This window comes from Aulonocara sp. 'chitande type north' Nkhata Bay, linkage group LG12 (assembly GCF_057382095.1).
Source record: "Aulonocara sp. 'chitande type north' Nkhata Bay isolate Kocher_YH1m ecotype deep benthic linkage group LG12, A_spYH_male_GT1.1, whole genome shotgun sequence".
NCBI lineage: Eukaryota > Metazoa > Chordata > Actinopteri > Cichliformes > Cichlidae > Aulonocara > Aulonocara sp. 'chitande type north' Nkhata Bay.
In genome coordinates this window covers 4,397,381-4,421,551 of record NC_141355.1, presented here as the reverse complement: position 1 = coordinate 4,421,551, position 24,171 = coordinate 4,397,381, and the positions used below count along the sequence as shown (strand labels likewise).

The following is a 24,171-nucleotide window of genomic DNA, read 5'->3' as shown; positions in this document are numbered from 1 at the left end:
GTATTAGTTTTTAAAAAGTAATTCAGGTTAATTAATAGGAGACTCACAGAAAGTTTCACTTAATTACTTGCAGAGAATTACATGAGAAAATCAATACCTCATTTAAGCCACAAGCAGGGACGGATCTACAGGGGGGCAAGGGGGGCAACTGCCCCCCTGCTGTAGAGCCGGGAACTTTATACCTAAAAACCGTCTTTGTTTTCTTAGAAGAGATAATGATACAATAAATAGTTTGAAAGTGATTTTGTTGATATTTTGTTGACTCCATTTACATATAGGGAATTTTCACATACTTCACTGAAGAGGTATGTGCCACCCTGCCTAGACTTCTCGCCCCCATTTTGCTCTCCCATGTAAAATCTTTTAGATCTGTCACTGGCCATATGACTAGTGTCATATTTATGAAGTATCCACAGCAACGCTTAGCGTCATTTAGCACAAAACAACTGGAAATGCTGTAGCTCCCCAGAGGTCAGAAAAATCCACTTAACAGGAAGTATATTTATCACAGTATATTTTGGTCGTTCAAGAAGCTCACAGTCACAAAGTAGTGCAGCACATACATGCCAACTTTATACTTTGATTTATTTTCAGGCACTCATAGGAACCTCTACATTAATAAGTATTTGCTGTTCTTTTTAAAAAAATCTCTATTAGTGTGATAAACTGCCCGACTAGGGTCAGAGAGGATGGGTGAGCAGCTTGTCTCCAGACAACTCCCAGTTTTTAATCACCAATCAGTCTTACATGCATGTCATTTAGAGAAAATACACGCAGAGTCCACAGCCCATCAGCAAGAACTTTTTTTGCTGTGAGGTGACAGTGCCATCGCTGGGCATCGTGCCTGCGCATCCATAAAATGGAGGCTGTTGATGGAGAGACAGACAGACGCGTAGGCCCTTTTAACTACGCCTGTCAAAAGCTAATTCCACCCAGTTGCTGCCCTTCCTCTTTGATATGCCGGCTGATTTGCTGCTGCGGCCAAATCAGTGTGCGCAAGTGCTCGTCAAATGCTTTGGCCTTGTCAGATCATTTCAAGTTTTCAGCAAGAGTCTTAGACATCTAACACAAGCAATTACGTGAACAGATTAGCTAATGCTGAGATAATGAATGGGATGAGCCAATCTGCCTGTCAAGTGTTGCTGTTGTTGTTTTCTGGTGATGATGCTGTCCACGGAGAGAGCATTTGGATACCTCTCTATATAATTCGATTGTCTTCAATGGTGGGAGGATGCGAAATGCACAAATCTTGTGAAATAATCTTAATTACCTTGTCAAAATGTGTTCAAATTAGGGTGGGGGTATCTGCAGTCACTACTGAAGGAGGTTTTTAATGAAGTTTATGATTCACAGGGATAATAAGTAAGCTGACAGGGCCTGTCTAATTACTTATCCCTCTGGCTCTGAACGCCAAAGTGGCAACTCTCTGAGGTACGCTCATGCCCAGGAAGCCAAGTAATTTTTCCAAAGCCACTTGAAGCAGAGGAGTATGCTCGATGTCATCGTTAAATGCCAAACATAACATATGTTCTCAAACATACACTCTATTGTGGTGTAAATTATGGACACAGTCTGGATCTATAAGACACGAGGAGACAAGAAGGCAATATAAATCTTAAATTATGCATGCACCAAACATGTCGATGCATAAATCCAAATCACGTATAATAATGTCAGCACGAAAAAGCATACGCAGAAGCTCTCTGCTTTGCCATATGGTCGCAATAAGTCCTTCAATAGCTGGGGTAGTTCCTCTGAAACAATCCTCGATCTGGGTCTTGTAACTTTTACTGCCGCATCTATTCTCATTTGTCTTTTCTCCCATAGATGGACTCGGGCTGGAACATACAGTAATGAACCATGAAGTAAGTAAACCCGAGTCTATTAAGCCCCAACAGATTGATTCAGCCCCTGGATAATGCAGGATTTAAAAAAGACAAATGCTTGATCAATATCCAGTGGTACTGTTGCTTTCACGTTGGTTTTATCGATGGAGAGCAGATAGTTTCTCACATGTTGTGGCGAGAGAATGAATCACGCCTTTGACAAGGTGATAAAACAACGCACGGTTATAGTAAAGGATACCTTAGTCAACACTGGTCACTGAAGAGACAAGAGACAGTGGAAGAAAACAAGTTCTTAAACTGTTAAAAAAAGAATTCAGCATAAACATCGCCGCAAATTGTGTTTATTTCGGTGTGAAAACGCGCCACCATATGGGACAACCATATTGGACACTATGCGATGCTTTGTCCAATAAAGCATTCCTCATTATGGCATTTGTCCAGTAATCCCCCACATTTATCTCCTTCTACTTGCAAAAGTGTAACATGAGAATCCCTCGGAGGCATTAGATTTGTTCTCATCTTTGGAATGACTCACTTTGTTGGAAAGGGCTCACATATGGTGAGCGCCCACTGTCATTTGCCGTTTGATGGACATGAGCATGATGTTGATTTGGAAGCTGCCAGAATGGCTGGTGTCCACAGATGGCTACGGCTCATAACGACATTTCTGTCCTTTCTCAAGGTGACTGCTTTCCGCTGCGGAGGGCTGCAGCCTGGAGGAGGAGTCTGAGTCGGTCACGGGGAATAGTGAAGATATATTCTGTGTGTGATCTGAATATCCCTGAATGCTAAATGAAGATAATTCCTAGTGTGACATATGTTAAAAGCCAGAGAGGGTGGCTTTATGTAAAAGGTAGCTTGCTGTGGGTTTCTCAGAGCTGCCCATGATAGGTCACCGAAACCACAAATGCGATTAACATTTAGTATTGTAATCCTGGTACAGATGCCGGATGAAGCTCTTTATTAACATCGCATTATTAGATTCTTTGAGAAAGTCGACAGCACACAGCAACCGGATGACTCTAACAGCCCTGTCTTCATTCATAATAATTAGATAGACAGTATGATGATAACTTTCAGGGCAGGAAACAAAATGTAGCATGAGAATTTCTGCCCTCGAAGGGAAAGAAACTATTTAATACAAATATTCTCTCACATGTGAAACACAACGTATTGTTAGATGGAAAAATCAACCGATGAGAATCCATGTGTACAGTCATCATATCCTTTACAAACAAACACATCCGGAGGCTGTCGCCTTCCTTTGAATCCATTTGTATCTTCAAATCCAGATGGCTTGTGAGGTTGATCAACTGTGTTAAATTGTCCAGGCTTCATATTTGTATCAGTGTGGCAGATGTTCTCACAATAAACTGAAAGCAACATCTGACTGCATCCACCAACTGCTACGAGGCTGCACCTGTTATAGTACCACCTGAAGTAATGCTTACTGGTTTATCTTGAATTTATATTTTCTTTGTTTTTGTTTTTGTTTTTTTTTGTTTTTTGGGTGGGTGGGGGCACTGTTTGCTTTCATTAAACAAAGCCACCATCTGGAAAAAAGTGGTGGGTGGCATAAGATGCAAAGCACTAGCTGAGCTGCTGGGTTTATCGTCTGATAATCAGAGTTGTTGCTCAAAATATGAATGTATTACACATGCACATTCTGTTTAATATGCTTCTGTGGAAGCAAAACGAAGGGATAAGCCTAAAGGATCAATCTGTAGATTTATTAACCAGCTACAACTTAGAGGTGGATGCCACTGTCACCTTGTAATGAATAACAGATTTTAAAACAGTGAGTTGTGTTAAAGAAATCAATTATTAGCAAAATAGCGAAAGACATTATCTGTCTAAAGGTTTTACTTGAGAAATATTGTATTTCAGACATTTGAGTTTGTAATAACAATGCACAGTGCTTAAAATTTGCAGCTATGCAGGGTCATAATGCTGAAAGTGACTTTTAGTGACACTTGTGAATAGTGAATTCTGAATGTGGATTTGTAAGTAATGACATTTGAAATAAGGGATTAGGAACAGGAGAAGTGTAAACTTCATCCTACTCCTTTTTGAGCACACACATTCTGTAGACGTACATATATACATGAAAACTTGATGTTTTCTAAGTTCTGTTTTTGTTTTTTCTCTTGTTATTTCAGTTATATTTGCATGTTTGAAATAAAATTCTATCCATCTATCTACTTTTCTGACCTCAGCTTGTTTGACAGCCTCAGAACATGAGCAGGCGTTAATAAGCAACCTGCAGCTGACATCAACGCTGTTTCTTGCACTGAAACTAGCGCTGCTTCATCTAAATGCTAGCTAGCTATTTTAAAATGCTGTATGATTGCACAGTTACTGTGTCACCTGCCACTTAAAAGTTTTTAAAAGTTAGAAGCTTTCCATCCATTAGTTGTCAGTCTAACACATAGAGACGACAACCAGCTGCACTCATACTCATGGGCAATTTAGAATGACCAGTTAGCCTAATCCCACTAACTGCATGTCTTTGGACTGTGAAAGGAAACCAGAGTACCCGGAGAGAACAGACACAAACACGGGAAGAACATGCAAACTCCACACAGATGGTGGAATCAAACTCAGGAATGCCTCAGGCTGTGGGCAACAGTGCTAATCACCGCGCCACCGTGCTGCCCAAGCTAGAAGCTAAAATCCAAAAAACTTTGATGGAAGTTTAAACATGAGGTGTGATGTCATCAAGGTTAGTTTGTTAGCCTAATATGTGAAAGGGACCCGAGTTTAGGACTCACTTAATCTTCAGTATTGTGCAACTATCTTGAGCAACCCCTTTTTTCTATATATTTTGTTGGGAAAATGGTAAATAGAGATTTATTGAAATGTGCAAACGTGTATGAAAATGTAGTGCTCGAGGCAAAATCCTACAATTCTAATGAGCTAGAAATCAGTATTTGGTATGGCTACCTTCAAAATACTACAGCTACAGCTGAAGAACATAAAAAAAAAAAAAGCAAGAAAGTCTGACAAAATAAAAGTAGGGAGGTGTGACTCAAGACTTTTGTGAGTCCTAAACTCAGATGCCTTTCACATATTGGGCTAACAAACTAACCTTGATGACATCACACTTCATGTTCAAACGTCCATCAAGTGCTTATCTAAATTTGACAGTTATTACAACAAACCGGGCAACAGGTCTAACCTGTTATGTAGTGTCACATTGTAAATGCATGGGATTAAAAAATGCACTGATCTAAAACCAATATAATACATATACTGGACTGTTACATGCTATACTTTGATCCCACCATAATAACTCTGCTTGGGATGCAGAAAGAACCAAGTGAAGTGTAATTATGTCCCATTCCTGTCTAGCTGCTGGTACTGCTACACTTTAATTAGCTCAATTCTCCTCACTACAGAGAGATTATGAGCAGATGCCTTGAGGCCCAGCCCAGGTGGGTATGGAGATGGGGCTTCAAAGAAGAAAAAAAAAGATTCTTTTTTGGTTCATTACTCCTGAAAGGAGTTCCTGGTGAGTTTAATAAATGTCATCAAGACAAGCAGGCCACCCCATGAGATCACACTTCACAAGGTTCTTGGACTGATTGATTAGACTGTTATGAAAATGAGACAGATTTCATGAAGCAGCTTGGATGGCTTCCTGATGGCAATGTAAGCTCATGGGCATATTGTGTGGGTAAACCCATCTAGACTCTAGACTTTTTCTGGCAGAAACATGGTTGCCATCATAGTTTGGCGGGCAAAAATGTTTACGAATTAAATTTCTGCAAGTCATAAAATGGTATGCCAGACTGACTTTGTTAGATTAGGATGTGAAGGGAAGGGCATGACTGAATGTAGCAGTTTTAGTTTAGCATGGCACAAGTCTTTTACTAAATGCATTTAGCACTGTGTGAACACAGAGTACACAGTGCGTTTAGGCAGCAAAAATGAGCTGCGAGCAGCTGCATGAAGCTAGCAGAAACTATAGATCTGCCTGCAGAGTTTGCTGAATTTGATGAGTTTCCCAGCTTCATAAACTTATAGGGCACAACATGTTTATATATTACTCCCAGTGCTTGAATTATGTCAAATTAACACCTTAATCCATTCATTCCCAGAAGTGCCAGACATTTATTTACTCACTGGAAACAGAAATTGATGGAAGTCCAACACTTATATAGCCTAAAACCAAAAAGAAGCCCAGCTGCCTTCATTTCAAGTGCTTGAGAATACTCACACCTGCATGACTAAGAATCTGCACAGACCTTTCTAATTTATATTTATTATTTACAAAGAGAAGTAATGAAACCTGAGCTGCTAGCATTTGTGGACTCGGTTTTCTATTTTCCTCTTGCTTTAATGTGGTGAAAGAATTAGCATAAGCATAATTGCCACATTTCAAAAGGTTTCCTTTTTCCCCTGTTTCAGTGGAAAAAGCAGGGACGGCAGCTGGAGGAGTGACCCCTGGTAGATTTTGTGTAGTATTATATTTGCGAAGTGAGTATCACAGTATCACATAGGAATTTGAAAAATGAAAGGCAGTGTCCAGGTCTACTGGGGCTCTATATCAGCAAAGACTCAGTGAAGCAGGTGTGGGAGACACATTGCAAGATAAATTCATATTGACACTTCTGGCAGAATTCACCGTTACTGTCCCAAAGCATTTTTCTCTGTTTGCAAAAGGGGCCTTGTGGTAAGTTCAAACATGCCATCTGCAATTATTTACAAGGGCAATGAAAGATTCTCTGGAAGATTAAAAAAAAAAAAAATCATTCAGCACAAACGCATTTAATGCATTCCTTTATTTGTTGTGATTATGTAAGCGAGAGAGTGATATCACGAGGCTGCAGACGAACTCTATGTGATCTTTCATCAGTGTGATTTGCCTGTGCTGTCTCTCTTCATTTACAGGTCCTAGCTTATAAATGATTTCACTCCTGAGCAAACACATCGGTGAGAAACCCCTCCTCCCCGGTTTTATTCTGTTGTCTACCTGTCAAAAGTGACACCGCACCACATTGCTATGTGCAGCCTAATCAGCCCCTGCACATCCCTTCTGCCTACGAAAGATTCTTTGCATCCCTCTTAGACACAAAGGAACAACTCACGTTAGATGATAACTATACCATAACCTTTGAATGTGAACCCTGCCTCTCATCAGGCTCCTGCAGTCAGATGATCCTGGGCTCCTGTGAGCTGCCCTGGCTAATTGTTAAACATGTTCTTGTCAATCAAACCTATCCCAGTGGCAGCTCTTCAACCGGCACTACAATGAGCTGCCTGAGCCGCAGTAGCCAAAGAGGAGTAACTGCGGCTCACTTGCCGGGATCCCGTCTCCATTCTATTAAAGGCTGTACATTATGAATGGACGAAGCTAGTTGCTGACTGTCGACCCATCAGGCTTGTGTGTGTGAGCTGAATGGCCTGTTTTTTCGTGGCATGTGTTTCATTTCCACACACAAACAGGCCAAACAGGAGGATAGGTAATTGCCTTTGTGATGGCACTCTGTTTGCAGACAGACGGTTATTCTTCTCACTTTATGAATGAAAAAAAGCGATAGTAAATATTCAGTGAGAAAAGAGAGACAATGAGGAGCTGGTGCGTATCAGAGCCAGTTAAACTATATCACACAGTTCAATAGAGTTGTTCTAGGTTTATTTAGCTGCTGTAGCTGAATTGATCTCCCCCACGAACATCGTCTAACACAGCTGCATGGTTTGTTAGGTGCATATAAGCAGGGCTGCTGAAAGTGAAAACTCTGTAAGCTTGGGGGCGGCTGTCAGTGGTTGGCACATAATAGAAAATAGTGAGTTATTACTACATAATAATGGTAAAACTACGAGCTAAAGACAGAAGAGGCCAGATCATTGTATCATTGTGCAGACGGCAATGAATCATGCCATTTATATAAACAGGAAAAGCCACTCTACGTGGAATAATAGAAGGCTCTGAAATAATCACCAGCAACTACAAACGTCTTCAATAAAGCACTGCACAAACATGAAAACATTCTCCAGCCTCTGTTTAAGTGCTCTTTCAAAGGCAGCCGACACTTCAGAGGTGTCGTTGATGGAATCTCGAGATTTTGAAATGTATGTGGGCATGATGTTAAATGAAGAGTGGGATCTTTCAAGCATTTCTCATTGCAATAAGCCCAAGGAGAGCGTCTCGATTCAGAAAGGTTCCACTTGGCTGGAGAGAACCATTTTCTGAATTTAAACGCTAACCAATTCTTCAGCAAGCCCTTCGCTCACATGAAGCGTTAAATTCAACTCAAAGCAGCAGCCAAAGAGATTTACATTTTCTGTATACAAGCTTTAGAGCCTTTGGGTTGGCTAAAGATTTGCATTAAGGGGATTTTTTTATTTCCCTCCTCCACTCCCATCTAAAAAACTTTGGAAAGTTTAATCATGGTTTCTGTTGATGCCCCTGGGTTTTGTTTCTTAAGCTGTATCCCTCCGGCTGTGAAACATAAGAAAACTTGATCATAAGCTGTTCCAAAGTCTGAATACAGATTTCACAAATCATTCTAACAAAGACTGTTCATCTAAGCATTACTCCCTCAAATATTGGCTCTGTAATTATGGCTCTTTGTGTGGCAGCAGCTTTGAAGGAAAGCCTCATCAACAACATAACTTTTCTCGCAGCTTTTCTCTGAGAAGTTTCATCTCTCTCTTAACACAGCGGCTTCTCATTTAGTTTAAAGAGACAAAACAAAGTCTACCTTTAAGGCTGTTTATAAAAGTCTACATTGTAGCAGCAGCTTGGGTAATAAAATGTGGTCCTTACCCGCATGCCCAGCTCGATGTTCTCACCTCCGTAGACCTCCATGCCAGGATCCAGCAGACCGATCTCACCAAAGTATTCCCGATCTACCACGAAAGAGCAGCCGATCATGGCTGGAGTTCTAGTCGGGCAGAGTGAGAGACACAGCATGCGTCAATGGAATTGAACCGCATGAAACCCACCTTTTTTCTTTAAGTCCGCTAAAAAGATCAAACAAGAACAAAAAAATAATAATTTAAGGTTTCTTAATGTACATTAAATGCCCAGACAGGTTTAAGTGGGGTTTTAAAGCTAAACTTTAAACCTCAAATACTGCAAATAAATGTGTGTTGCAGATATTCCATGTACATGTCTTTGTATAGCATAGAAAGACTGTTTCCATTAAGGCCCAATCTTACAGCAGACAAGAGATGAGAAAGAAACAGCGTCCTCCAACAGTGAACCTTTCATTGTTCTCTTTTCTAGTGTGGCTTTTTTTAAGAGCAATGTGTAAGATTTTTTGTAATATATAAGATGGTCTCGTTTCTCTAGCAGATCATCATGCAGGTTAGTTTTTAGAGGGTTTCTACAGCAGTGCCTAATGTTCGACAAAGACACAGACAAATTGCTGTTCTCTGAACTTTAAGTAAAACTTTAAAGAAAGCCAGATTATGACCAAAGATCCAAAACTTTTATACACTGCTTTTTTAAATGAGGAGAAGACTGAGGCTTGATTGACTGAGGGAAGGTGTGGAAATGCCAGAAAGATGAAAAAACAAACAGACACTAGTTCAGTTTAATTTTAAGCACAAAGACTGCGCCTCTGTTGTTTAACCACCTTTGCTAAAGGTGCTGAAAAAGAACAGCTTATATACCCTGCAATAAAACTGAATTTTTTCAAGCCTTAAGACCACAATTATAAGCTTAAAGACCCCAACTGCTCAGTATTACTGAGGAGAGTGGTAAAGGTGCAGGAGAACTATATTAGTGTGTTATTGAGCACAAGCAGTTACTAGCTCACCGCAGCAGCCACTCTGAAGTACATGCCAGCAGGGGTGAGTAAGTTGTTTTATCAGCCATGAAATCTCCACTTCAGCCCAAAATTCTGGGCACCAGTGATCCAAATGAGAGCCACGTGACAGCTTCATGGTATATTTTGTTTATCTAATTATTTAATCATTCTGGCAAATAAATTTCATGCGTAGTAAGACAAACCTATCAATGGTTGCTATAATAATTAAAACAAAATGAAACACATTATACAATATAAAGATGAAAATAAAACATCTACCAAAATTTAGCTGATATAAAACATTTAGAGGGTGCATGTTTTTTTTAACAAAAGCAAGATTTTCCATCTTCAGTAGAAGAAACGGTCCCACTTAGTTGACAGGGCTACTTTCAGCACTATTATCGGTCCCATCTAAAGATAAGATAAGATAAGATAGAACTTTATTAATCCCTCGGGTGGGTTCCTCTGGGAAATTCGACTTCCAAAAAAAGCACAGCAACGACCGAAGTTACAGTTACAGAACTGTTATATATACACACACACACACACACACACACACACACACACACACACACACACACACACACACACACACACACACACATATATAAATACAGAGACAAATATAAATAAAATATACAAAGGGGATAAATAGAATAAATAGGAATAAAAAATAAAAATACAAGTGAATTGCACATTTCAAGTATTGAGTCTCAGTATAAAGTCTCAAGTATAAAGTGCTCAGAACAAAGCCCCATTAAGAGCACTATAGTCATACAGGGTCTTGAACAGCATTATTTTTTAAAGTGACCAATGAAAGCATGGATTTTCTATCTGAAATGATGCCTGAGGTGAGTTCACCATGTATTACACAAACATACACACACACACACACACACACACACACACACACACACACACACACACACACACACACACACACACACACACACACACACACACACACACATGAATGTCAGCCACTTCAGTCTGACAGACAGGAAGTACTGTAAAGTGCTGCAAGAGCTGCATTTTGATTCACGGACTGTATTAAAAGAGAGCATTAAGCTGTATGGCGTGCAAGCCAAAAAGAAAGGTGCTTTTAGGTTTAAACCCCATATAAAAGGCTGACTGAAATATAACCATGGGCTGCTACTTTGAAAATCCTGCACCAGTAGATAAATAAAAAATTGACGCAGAGCTCCGAACCCCCTGAACCAATATATCGCCAAGAAAGCACTTTCACCGTTTGTTTTTTTTTTTTCATAAATGTCTTTAGAGCTTGACATTCACAGTATATACGTCTCATGAGCTGTGTCACTTTAATTTAAAATAGCTGAAAATCAAACACAATAAAGAAAACCCAATTTAAAAGTGAAACTGGCTTGCGATCACAGATTGGCAGTTCTAGTTAAACACTCTCGCAGTAACAATTACAAGTCTATCTTTTTTTATGAATCACGCTTGCTGAGTTCTATACTTTTATTTCCTGACACACAGTCTTGTTTAAATTATAAGGGGGTGACAGACAGGCTTTCAAGTGCCATCATTTTTTACTGGCTGTGTAGATGAAAAAGACAGACCCTGCACACTCTCGGCCTGATTCATCCTATCCTTTCACTTCCCTTGACAAGTGGCCTTCCTGTCTGTACTGCAAACTTTGTGCAAACCTCTTTGAGTGCTCCCTTTAGATTAAGCTTCCTGGCAAGGTAAACACGTCTCTCTCCCTCAGTACACTCTCAGCACCGTATTAAGCTGGACGCATCTGATAATGAAATAAAATCCTTGCACGATTGAACGTTTAGCATTTTTCCACACTGTGTATTTTATATTGTGAAACAAACATCCTCAAATTGATGTCCTGCATATTTGTATTTTTAAGTTAAGAATAAAGAAAAGAGTAAATTGTTGCCAAGTTTGGTGGCAACATTATCAAGCAGGCCTTTTATGGTATTTAATGGCATTAAATATCCAATTAAATTAGGCTAATTAGGCCAATATATTCCAACATATTCTTAAGACCAGAGTCTTAACTGGCAAAGAATAATATATGAAGAAGGAAAGAAAAACATTTGTATCCACTGGAATGACACTGACTATGGCACTGATTATGGTAAAGTGCTTGAAATAGGATGAGGGCTAAAACTGGTAATTAGAAACCAAGCGAGGGAAACCTGGTCTGATTAAAAGGGACAGCATCCATCCCACTTTGCGTGGTGCATCTGTCATATAAATATAATGATTAATGTATTCATTTTTAAATTTTAAAATAAAGTAATGAGACCACAAAGTAGAGTTGCTTCTCTGCAATTTCCCTTCAGCTGTCAAGCCCCCAAAACACCACAGAGACCGAGTCTGCTCCCTGACCACCTAAATTAAAGAAACAAAAAGCAAAATCAACACATGACAAACTATTCATATGGATCTAATTAAAATTAATGACTTCTACAATAAAACCAAAAGCACAAACCAAATAAAATTAAATAAAAGAGCATTAGATCTTACTCATGAAAAAGTTGGGAAATGGTTTGATAGATGACCAAGCAATTATTTTTTATTATCTCTGAAACCTTGAAATATATCAGCTAACGGCCTGGTTCAGTCATCCGCTCTGCCCCTCAATTCTAAATGATCCAATCCCTTAAACCCAATAACAGACATTCCTCTTTTGTTCTACTAACCATTTCTGGTCCTTATTAAATGCTCATGCTTATGCTATTGCAGAATGATTATCATTTATATTTGCCCAGATTTTCTAATGGGCTCTGCTGGACTAAAACATTTGACACTAAAACGCTGCTGTTGGTAAGTGGTGCCATGTCAATATAACGGCCAAAAGGTGCGGACACAGGCCTTTCTGTGGCTGGTCTTTTCAGAGTTTCCCTTTCACAGAGCAAGATTTGGGGCGGACAGTATTTAAATGAACTGTGCAAACATGAGTTATTAAAGTGTGCCATAGAAAATTCTGTTGAATTTATGCTGAAAAAAAGGTCACATCTTATTTTGCATCCATGTCTTATTTGGCACTGGAGGATGGCTGAAAGCTGTGACTCCTCAACCCGAATCTTTAGAACTAAGCTCAACACGTATCCGGTCCTTATTAATACTGTTATTTTGATAACATAGAAAATAATTGAACTGAACTGAATTCCAATAGTACTGAATGTATTAAATTCCACACTGGAATGCCTGTCAATGGGATTTAAACAGATCTGAAGTGTGTTTGATGTGTGTTTGAATTGTAATGCTGCGAGACCTGGACTTACACTGCATTATTTTGGTTAGTACAGTATTTACTTCCACACCAGGCCTGGTTGTTTTCAACCAACCAATTTAGGCTACGTCCACACGTACACGGGTATTTTTGAAAACAGAGATTTTCCGTTTTCGTTTTAAAAAATAATCCCGTCCACACGTAAACGCAGAAATGAAGGAAAATGCTGCTAGGAGCATGCCAAAGCAACAGGTGGCGATATATTCATAACCGTGCAGAAATGTTGGCCAATCAGAAGTCTAGAAGCCTCGGTGGGAAAAAGTAAACAAAGATGGGGCATAGAAGCAGAACCGAGTTGTATGTGTGGAGGGACAGTAACTGTGTGTGTATATGTAAGCATTTAAACACTGCAGAGAGAACAATTAACAGTAACAGTATTGTAGAAATTCATTTCACTGAAACAATAACGTGGCGCACAGTGTGACGTCAAAAAAGGTGCACAACTTTGACGTTGCGTTTTCTGCGTTTTCTCAGTTTTTCTCGTCCACACGTAAATGCAAAAACAGAGTTTTCAAAAATATCCACCCTGGCTGGAGTTTTTAAAAATCTCCGTTTTCAGTCACCGAAAACACCGTTTATGTGTGGACGAAAGGTGCAAACGCATAGAAAAATCTACGTTTTCAAAAATACCCGGGTACGTGTGGACGTAGCTTTATTGCACTCTTCATAAAATACTGGTAATCATTAATGGGAACTGGCTTTGCTGTATTTATAAATTACAATGAAGTGAGTAGATGATCCCCCCAGAACTTTAACCTCCCCTTGGGAAATGTTTGCAGTTGCATCATCATGCTAATTTGCTCCTCTTTAGTAAATCTGACTCATACCAAATATTCCAGTACCCCTGTTGGAAACCTTGCATTCAGGATTTTTTGTAAGTCATACAATAAACTTATCTCAAGGACTCCTTTCATCTGTATAATAGACTATGGTGAAAATTAGGAACATCCTGTCTCAGAGTGATGCTGAGAAAATAGACCACCCACCTGTGAATTCCAGGTTGAGCTATTGTAATTACTTATCAGAGGGATGCACTAATAGTTCTCTTAAAAGCCTCTACCAGATGCAAAAGTGAGAGAACTAACAATGACTAGCAGGACAGATCATTTTTCTACCCTGTTAGCTTCTCCTCACTGCATTTAAAACCCTTCTCACATACAAACCCTTAATGATGCTACACTATATCGCAAAGACCTCGCTATATCATCTCAACAGAGCACTTTGCTTTCACAGTGCTTTCTTGTGGTTCCCCAAGTTTTAAAAAGCAGAACATAAAGGACAGCCTTTAGCTATTAGGTCCGTTTTCTTTGAAAGGAGCACCTTGTTTGGGTGCTTTTCGGGTGAGGCTTAAAACTTCCCTTTTTGATAACGCTTATCTTTCGGGCCGGATTAGGTGACCCTGCAAGGTTTCATAATTATATGGGTACAAGCACACGCTGCTGGAGGAACTCCCATAATACACTGAGCACCTCTCCTCTACTCTCTTTTACTCTGCAGGCATTTATATGCCACTATTGCATGCTATTAACCTTGTGCCTTGTTTCTCCTGCAGTTTGTACTTTGTCCTCTGTCTGTTTGTTACTTTCTGGAGCTATTTGGGAACTTTTTTTTAGTTGTGGTCTCCCTATGCTCTTCTTTTCTCTCTTCACTTCATCCAACTAGTTAAGGCAGATAGCCTGGTTCACGAGTTACTCTACATAGTATTGCAAGGTCTTTATGCAGTGAAAAAGTTATAAACAAGAAAAAAAAAACATGCTAGTTTTCTCCATTACAAGAACATTCAATAAACTCTTATGCAGGTGGGTGAATATAAAACACAAAGGGTCTGGCATTGATTTTTGCTAATATTTTGCATGGGCGAATGACGCACACTTGTATTGCTTCCTTTCAGCCAACGCTGTTGTTGTGTCTGTATTTTGTACCTGAAGGCACGCACAACAGAGATATCGTTGCGTGGCCTTCAAAAAACAGGAAATCATAAGTCACAAAACAACTTCTGGAGTCCATCAGACATCACAGATTGATGGTGTAATCATCCAGTGGATTTCTCATTTAACGTCACGAGGTTTAGTTATTTTTAGTGTGCAGATGGTCAGCCTGCAGGACTCATCCGCCCCTTGCAACTCTTGTCCTTGTCTCCTGCTTGCAGTGTAAATGTCTGATAGATGTATGCAATATATGGCAAGATAAAGACTCCGTCTCTTCCAGATGATAAAATGGAGGTAAAATTCTCCATTAGATCTTGATTCAAACAGCTGAAAAAAAAGAAAAGGTTTCTTTTTGAATCAGTGCTTTTAATTGATGGAGCCACATCATCAAAATACATACTTCTGCCCGTGAGTCTGCTTCACAATATCTCCAAAATGCTTGCAATCTTCTGTTCTCACAACATGTTTGTGCCTTCTCGTACCCTTTTACCCTCTTTGTTGTTGAATGCGTCCAAACGAGGGGCGATCGTGGCTCAAGAGTTGGGAGTTCGCCTTGTAATCGGAAGGTTGCCGGTTCAAGCCCCGGCTCGGACAGTCTCGGTCGTTGTGTCCTTGGGCAAGACACTTCACCCGTTGCCTACTGGTGGTGGTCAGAGGGCCCGGTGGCGCCAGTGTCCGGCAGCCTCGCCTCTGTCAGTGCGCCCCAGGGTGGCTGTGGCTACAATGTAGCTTGCCATCACCAGTGTGTGAATGGGTGGATGACTGGATATGTAAAGCGCTTTGGGGTCCTTAGGGACTAGTAAAGCGCTATATAAATACAGGCCATTTACCAAACAACCAGAGATGTTGTGAGTGAGCTTCTGTTTTTGATGAGTAGAAACCTTGAGGAAGCAAGCAGGAAAATGATTTCCAATAGGAATCCACCCAGCTGACACACTCCAGCTGGCCCTTGAGGCGATCTGTTCATTTTCAGCAAACTTTCAATAGGGAAGACGAACCAGCGTGAATGTCTACTCTTATCATTTCTTTTTATCTCAACTCTAGCAATTGATATTTGGTAATACATGATTCTCGTGGAGTTTTGATAAGACATCCAATATTTAGGTCCACACTAGTTGTTTGTATGAGAACACCCTGTACCAAATGAAATTGTTATTGCTTTTCCAGCACTGGTCTGTGGTAGGTAATGAAACTCTGGCTTCCAATTCATGTTTCTGTTGCCTGTGGTCAGAACTGAACAGTGTGTGTGAATGTCTTGGTGTCTGGGATAATGGAAGACATCGTGGCAGTACACATCAGTAGGTTTCATGCTTATGGCTTGGTTAAAATGCAGTGTCCAGGACATTAAGTGATACAAATGAACACATTTACCTGTTCTGTTTATAGCAGCAATGCTGTTTGAACATAGGTTTACACCAGCAGACAAGAATTATTGATTCCTTTTAGCGCTTTACAAAATCAGCACTGACATTCTGCAGGCATTTATTCATCATTGTGGAGCACAGGGTTGTACATTGACGTTTCAGATGTTTTTCCTGTTATGCTGCTAAAATAAATAAGTAAATTAAGCTAATATTTGTGGTGAAGTGAAGGGGAAGAGCTCAGTAGTCTCACAGCCTGAAGAAAGAAATGGCTCCAAAGTCTGGTGCTACGGCAGCAGATCCTGTATCGCTTGCCAGATGGCAACAGGGTGAACATGCAGCCACAGATCCTCATTGATCAGGCCTTTGGGGTAGCCAAATTTAGCTACTTTACTTACAGTATGTGATCAGTTCGACTTTTGATTTTTCTGAATGTTTTTGCCCTCTACTCCTGTCACTGATCTTTTAGTATTTGTTTTGTGCTTGTCAGTATAGGAATCTCAAAAACGTGGTGGATTTTCATTTACGAATCTAAATCAGTTTAAATGTCTGATTAAATGGGTCACTCCAAGTTCATGTTCATACAGAGATGAAGGCCTGTTAGCGCATTGCACATCTCAGATCTTTAAAAACAACACCCTTTTCCTCCTGTAAATGCTTGTCTTTGTCAACAGATGTATTACTGAGTCTGTGCAGTCTGAGAAAAGAGGAAATACTTCTTCTTTAACCAGATGAACTGTGTTCAGAGAACACTTCAGCTGGATCCATTTCACTGAAGCATCCTTGAATGAGATAAGAAAAAATGCAAGTTTTATTTATTTGTATAGCTCAAAGCTGCCGATCTCTCGCTACCGCTGACCCGCACCTCCTTGTGATTATATTTATGTTTATGTGTCAGGATGCGGCATCTTCAGTTCAAGTTTGATGCTCTACTGTAGCACTAGTTGTAAAATTGCACCAGGGATGCAGCAACATTAAGCAGTTCAGCAGCCCCATAATTATGGAAGAGGAAAACCAAGAGCTAAGCTGAGTCAGGTGGACTTGACCTTATGTTCTTGGTGCTTGCACTGCCTTTGGCCTTACAACACTAAAACAAAACCGCTACGTGATTACAGATATGTATTATAAAGCATCATAAGAAAAGTTCAGTGCATCTTTAAAGAGTTCTATATAACACAAGACTATTAACAAGTTCACTTGTTTTTATTCCTCTAATAAACTAAATTTAAGCAGACTTCTAAACATTACAGCTACTAACAATCGTCAATCACAAATTTTCTACAGTCACAGGGGACAAATTCAAATTCATCAACAAGTTCAGCTCCTGTCCCCATCCTATCCACACAGCCAGAACATCTGTAAGAGCAACAAGAGTTTAAGAAATGCTGATGTGCTACACTCTTTTTCTTTAATGTATTGCATTCCAGTAGAGTTTTGCCAGGGATACACAAAAGCATTTCTAGAGTTATATAAAAACCTGACAGAAGCATATGCTCTCCTTTAATCTAAGGTGGTATATTATAATACCCTGCTAATAGCCAACACAAAGTTACACTAATGACACCACACCGCTGAGGCCCTGTGCTTTCAAAATGATATTTTTCAGTGTAATTGGAAAGTTTTCTAAAGGCAGCATTTATTCATGTGTTCGTGTGGCATAGTAAACTATAGTGTGCCTGAGTTTGATGCCTCTACATATGAATAAGTCATATCCCAAGGCTATTCATATTTCATCAGACATCCTCATCCTATAATGGACACTTTGCACCGGCTGAGGCCCTCACCTGATAGGGGCTGTCTCATCGCCCCTGTCCAGCCACTCTTGTGGAGGGATGATGTACATACACCATAGACCCCAGTTGTAGCCGTGGGCGGCATTAGCGTACTGCTGCACCTCGAACGTGTTGTACTTGATGTTGTCTATGGCGGGCAAGATAATGCGGGTATGATCCTCCTTCATCCGGGTCAGAATAGGTTCAGACCTATGGATAAGAAAAGAGACAGAAGTTAAAAGCTGGCTTTCTGGATTAGGTATGCCGAAGATTCATTGCATAGTTGCAGGAGGTGAATGAAAAGAGTGAGAGGTGTAGAGTCTGCAACAGGGCAAGTAACAGATCTGTGCATATATTCATTCTATCTGCAGAGGTTTGAAGCATTAATATTGCAAAAATGCTGGTCAAATCTGACTGAATGGATAACTTAACTGAATATGAATGTAAAGTGAAAGCTGTGGATGTGTATGTGCAGGAAACCAATGCATTTAAATGTTAAACAAAAAGTTCTTTAGTCAATAGTTACAAAAAATGCAAGGAGCAGCTACAGATAGCTGCAGACACTGTCTCGACTTTTAAACCATTGCCACACTGACATGCTTTTTCAGTGTAGATGCAGTCTGGTAAACCAGCATTTATTCAACTTTCAAACCAATTTCCAGCATCTGCTTCCCTCTCCTGTTGATGATATGAAGTTCTTGCGAAATGAATTTTCTGTGTAACGACAAATGATATCATATTTGATATCCCTCACTCACGAAAATCCAATGTCAAATAGTGACACGCATTACAGAGAGACGCTTGCAAGGAAGAGTCCGAGACAGCCCTGCTGTGATCGTCATCTCATGACTTTTTCCCTCCCAGGCAGTTTTGGCTGGCACATATTAAATGGACTACACGCTTTCAAGACTTTAAAAATCTCAAGGCAACATCGAGATATTAATAAATGAGATAAAACCAATTCACAACTATCTTAGTTACAGCATATAAGAGAAGTTACATGGTGAAGCTAAGACTCCAGTATGTCCATCCATCCATCCATTGATTTTTCTTCCGCATATCTGATTCAGGGTTGTGGGGGGCTGGAGCCTGTCCAAGCTGTCATAGGGTGAGTGGGTACACACTTGACATGCTGCAGAGCTAACACATCGAGACGCAAACATTCATGCTCACATTCACACCTACAGTCAGTTTAGAATCACCAAAATGCAGTTCTGTTAATAGCAAATGTAGTAATAGTTAATAGTTCTGGTATTATCTTCAAAGGAAATTAAAAGACATTTAGAATGATTTGACTCACTTGGTCTATAAAACATACCATGCAATAACCTCTCCTTAGCTTGGCCATGGGCAGAACACAATGACAGTCATGTGCTTCTGGCCCTAGTTACATTTGTATAATCTTCCTATGCTAACAGATGATGTCCTCCATATTTTTAAAAGAGCACTTCATATGGTTCATATGCTACTTGGTTATGGGAACACTTTTCCAAATTAAAAAAGAGAAAGAAAGAAAACAAAAACTGGCTGCAATCATTACTTGATAAATGCATTTCTTTAAAAAAAAACACACACACACACACTCCCCTCTCCAGTTTTCTAACTGTCAGTTTCTTGGCCCTGACTCATGTCCTACTTCCTCTCTCGCCCTCTTCAAAAAGTGGAACTCATTCATCTTCCAAAAACAAAATGACTTCTTATCACATGAAGGTAAAGGACAGAAACTACAGAGGGGAGTGAGACGAACTGAACTGTTTTGGGTGACAAAATAATCCTTTAATAACTTGAAAGCCCTGTGATTGACTGGCCACCTGTCGGAAGTCTAGCCCACCTTTTGAACCTATGACAGCAGGAATAATCTCGACACCCCCGCGATCCTGTATGGGACAAGTGCTTAGAAAATGGATGCTTTGGAACATACAGTCTTATCTGTACTTACTGTATTAACTGTTAGAGAAACATGAGTTCCCTCATTTAATTTGTGACTTTACTGATGGATGTGGGTAAGTCGAACACAATAATAACGTATTATTTTGCTTTAGAAATGGTGGTACAGAACAAAGAAAGCTCTTTCATTTATTTTTTGTCTTCATTTTATTTTATACAAATATATTTTATGATAATATAAACCTAAGGAAACTTCATATTAACAGACGTGGTGTCAGTCTTTTAATTCAGTTGTATTTAATGTAATTTCTTCACTTAGGCACCAACGCTACCTGGTTATGGGAAAATAATGGTAGTTTGAGTCAAATGTTTGTCCCTTCACAAAATTAACCCTATAGTTTTCAAACTTAAGCTTCCCCAGCCTTTGTTCCAGTTCCAGTTTTATTTTATGTCGGATCAGTCCTCTAGCATCAACATTGCACAGGGGAGATGATCTAGGTCATTTACGCTGTAATTTTTCATTAACTCACAAAAAATGAGGTGCTCACTAGTTCAAAGTGAAAAGAATCATTAATTAAATGAAAAAATTCAGGGTAGACTAAACTACAGTAGACAGTTTAAAAAACAAAAAATAAACAAAACAAAACATTTTCAGCTAAATATCAGTTATGCTTATATGTGTGTGTGTGTACATATATATATATATATATAGAGAGAGAGAGATACATATATATACACATATATATATATATATATATATGTATATATATACATATATATACATATATATATATATATATATATATATATATATATATATATATATATATATATATATGTGTGTATATACATATATATATATATATGTATATACACACATATATATATATATATATATGTATATATGTATATACACACACATATATATATATATATATATATATATATATATATATGTGTGTGTATATACATATATATATATATACTACTTTACACCCAGCACGCCCCTGCGGGCGGTTTATCCTTCAAGCTCGGGTCCTCTACCAGAGGCCTGGGAGCTTGAGGGTCCTGCGCAGTATCTTAGCTGTTCCCAGGACTGCGCTCTTCTGGACAGAGATCTCCGATGTTGTTCCCGGGATCTGCTGGAGCCACTCGCCTAGCTTGGGAGTCACCGCACCTAGTGCTCCGATTACCACGGGGACCACCGTTACCTTCACCCTCCACATCCTCTCGAGCTCTTCTCTGAGCCCTTGGTATTTCTCCAGCTTCTCGTGTTCCTTCTTCCTGATATTGCTGTCATTCGGAACCGCTACATCGATCACTACGGCCGTCTTCTTCTGTTTGTCTACCACCACTATGTCCGGTTGGTTAGCCACCACCATTTTGTCCGTCTGTATCTGGAAGTCCCACAGGATCTTAGCTCGGTCATTCTCCACCACCCTTGGGGGCATCTCCCATTTTGACCTCGGGACTTCCAGGTTATACTCCGCACAGATGTTCCTGTACACTATGCCGGCCACTTGGTTATGGCGTTCCATGTATGCCTTGCCTGCTAGCATCTTGCACCCTGCTGTTATGTGCTGGATTGTCTCTGGGGCATCTTTACACAGCCTGCACCTGGGGTCTTGCCTGGTGTGATAGACCCCAGCCTCTATGGATCTTGTGCTCAGAGCTTGTTCTTGTGCTGCCATGATTAGTGCCTCTGTGCTGTCTTTCAGTCCAGCTTTGTCCAGCCACTGGTAGGATTTCTGGATATCAGCCACCTCCTCTATCTGCCGGTGGTACATACCGTGCAGGGGCCTGTCCTTCCATGATGGTTCCTCGTCTCCCTCCTCTTTCTTGGGTTTCTGCTGCCTGAGGTATTCACTGAGCACTCGGTCAGTTGGGGCCATCTTCCCAATGTATTCTTGGATGTTCGTTGTCTCATCCTGGACTGTGGTGCTGACACTCACCAGTCCCCGGCCCCCTTCCTTCCGCTTAGCGTACAGCCTCAGGGTGCTGGACTTGGGGTGAAACCCTCCATGCATGGTAAGGAGCTTTCTTGTCTTTATGTCAGTGGCTTCTATCTCCTCCTTTGGCCAGCCTATTACCCCAGCAGGGTACCTGATCACGGGCAGGGCGTACGTGTTGATGGCCCGGATCTTGTTCTTACCATTCAGCTGACTCCTCAGGACTTGCCTGACCCTCTGCAGGTACTTGGTGGTTGCAGCTTTTCTAGCGGCCTCTTCATGGTTCCCATTTGCCTGCGGGATCCCCAGGTACTTGTAACTGTCCTCTATGTCTGCAATGTTGCCTTCTGGTAGTTCAATCCCCTCAGTTCTGACTACCTTCCCTCTCTTTGTTACCATCCGACTACACTTCTCCAGTCCGAACGACATTCCAATGTCATTGCTGTATAGCCTGGTAGTGTGGATCAGTGAATCGATGTCTCGTTCACTCTTGGCATACAGCTTGATGTCATCCATGTACAGGAGGTGGCTGACAACTGCTCCGTTCCGTAGTCGGTATCCGTAGCCAGTCTTGTTAATGATCTCACTGAGGGGGTTCAGGCCTATGCAGAACAGCAGTGGGGACAGAGCATCTCCTTGGTAGATCCCGCACTTGATGGTGACTTGTGCTATGGGCTTGGAGTTGGCCTCTAGTGTTGTACGCCACATCCCCATTGAGTTCCTGATGAAGGCTCTTAGGGTCCCATTGATCTTGTACAATTCTAGGCATTCCAGTATCCAGCTGTGGGGCATTGAGTCATAGGCCTTCTTGTAATCAATCCAGGCAGTGCACAGGTTGGTCAGTCTGGTCTTGCTGTCTCGGCTGATTGTTCTGTCTACCATATATATATATATATACATATATATATATACATATATATATGCACAGTTGGGCAAAGCATCTATATGAAAAATGGCAATCACTAATTTCACTAATTATGTGTGCTGCCTTGTAGGCTCAGTCATAAAAGCTTGTTAATATTGCACAAGATACGCCGTACAAGCCAAAATTCATTCTTTCACTCTCACATACATATATTCTTCTTTCACATACATATACTTTCACTCTCACATAGTTTTATTTTAATTTTTATATTTAGTTATTTTTATTCTCATGTTTACACATATTTAACACACACATTGCAATATTGTCCTCTCTTATACATTTATTTTAATGTACATATTTACAAATTTTCACTCTAACATAGATGCATTTTCATTTATGCATTCCTACATTTTGCTCTCATTTACATGCATTCAATTCAAAACTGATTCATGTTTGTGGCTGTAATGTGACAAAATGTGGGAAAGTTCAAGGGGGCCAAATACTTTTGTTAGCCACTGTATGTTCCTACCTCTTCTTCTTTAAAGTATTACAAGAATAAAACATATCTGACAGGCAACAATAACCCTCACGTTAAGTGAAATTTGCATTGATTTTTCATTTAAATCATTTGATATTTCCAAGCCATTTAAAGGGTTAGGTGTTCAATCCAACAATTTAGTCTCTTAACCTGCGTAAGAACAATCTTTTTGAAGGCTCAGATGTGCCATACAGTGCTAGACTATGTAGTGAAACAAAGGCTCTGCTTTTACTTTGAAGACATTTTTACTGTAGCAGAATGCATGACGTGCTTTGCTTGACATGCTCAGCAAAAGTGTTGCTCTGAGCACTTCCTTACCTTGGGCAGATCTCCCTGTCATTCCAACCTTTTCCATTCATCTCCTTCTGTCCTTGAGCTCCCACAACACCCTAACCCAGCCTACACCTTCTTTACTGCTGGAATACACGAGAGTGATAAGATAAGAGACAGTGTGGAAATGAGAACACATCTGCTTTTGACAGACGAGGCTGTGTGATCCTCCTTTCTTTATCTGCTATCTCGTGTTCCTTACATTGAGGCCGTTATTCATCCACATCGGTCCTAATCATGCTCAGTTGCAAATAGCAATGAGATTTTCCCTTCTACCAGTAATGACTCATCCAGTACAGCAAATACATGCTGACAACATCCATCACCGCTGGCTCCACAATGCCATTTCTTATATTCAAAGCAGAAGTCCTCTTGATTAATGAACTCTTTGACTACTTGTCTTTCAGTGCAGTCTGCACTTTTGTGGAGGTTCACACCAGGCTGTGCATGCATTTCAGATATTAAAAAAAAAATCAAGGAAACACAATCTATTCATATCTACTTGATTTAACAACAGCAGCATCACAGGATGTCTCATTATCTGTCCTACCTTTGCCCAGAATTGACGTAAAAGCCCTGCAGTCCTCCTTTCAAGGCTGCATTTTTTATTTAAAAATTTTAGATTAATGGATCTCAAATAGAGAACGATACTCAGGCAGA

General features: G+C 40.1%; 1 protein-coding gene across 1 annotated transcript in view; it reads right to left on the bottom strand.

Annotated features, from left to right (window-relative positions):
* Nucleotides 1-24,171, bottom strand: part of galnt9 (polypeptide N-acetylgalactosaminyltransferase 9) — a 111,483-nt gene that overhangs the window by 29,162 nt on the left and 58,150 nt on the right. Inside the window, exons 5-6 of the mRNA XM_086313256.1 lie at nt 17,955-18,152; nt 8,620-8,737 (exon numbers count right to left, since the gene is read on the bottom strand). Of these exons, the coding sequence (XP_086169382.1) occupies nt 8,620-8,737; nt 17,955-18,152 (316 nt within the window). The remainder of the gene's footprint in view (nt 1-8,619; nt 8,738-17,954; nt 18,153-24,171) is intronic.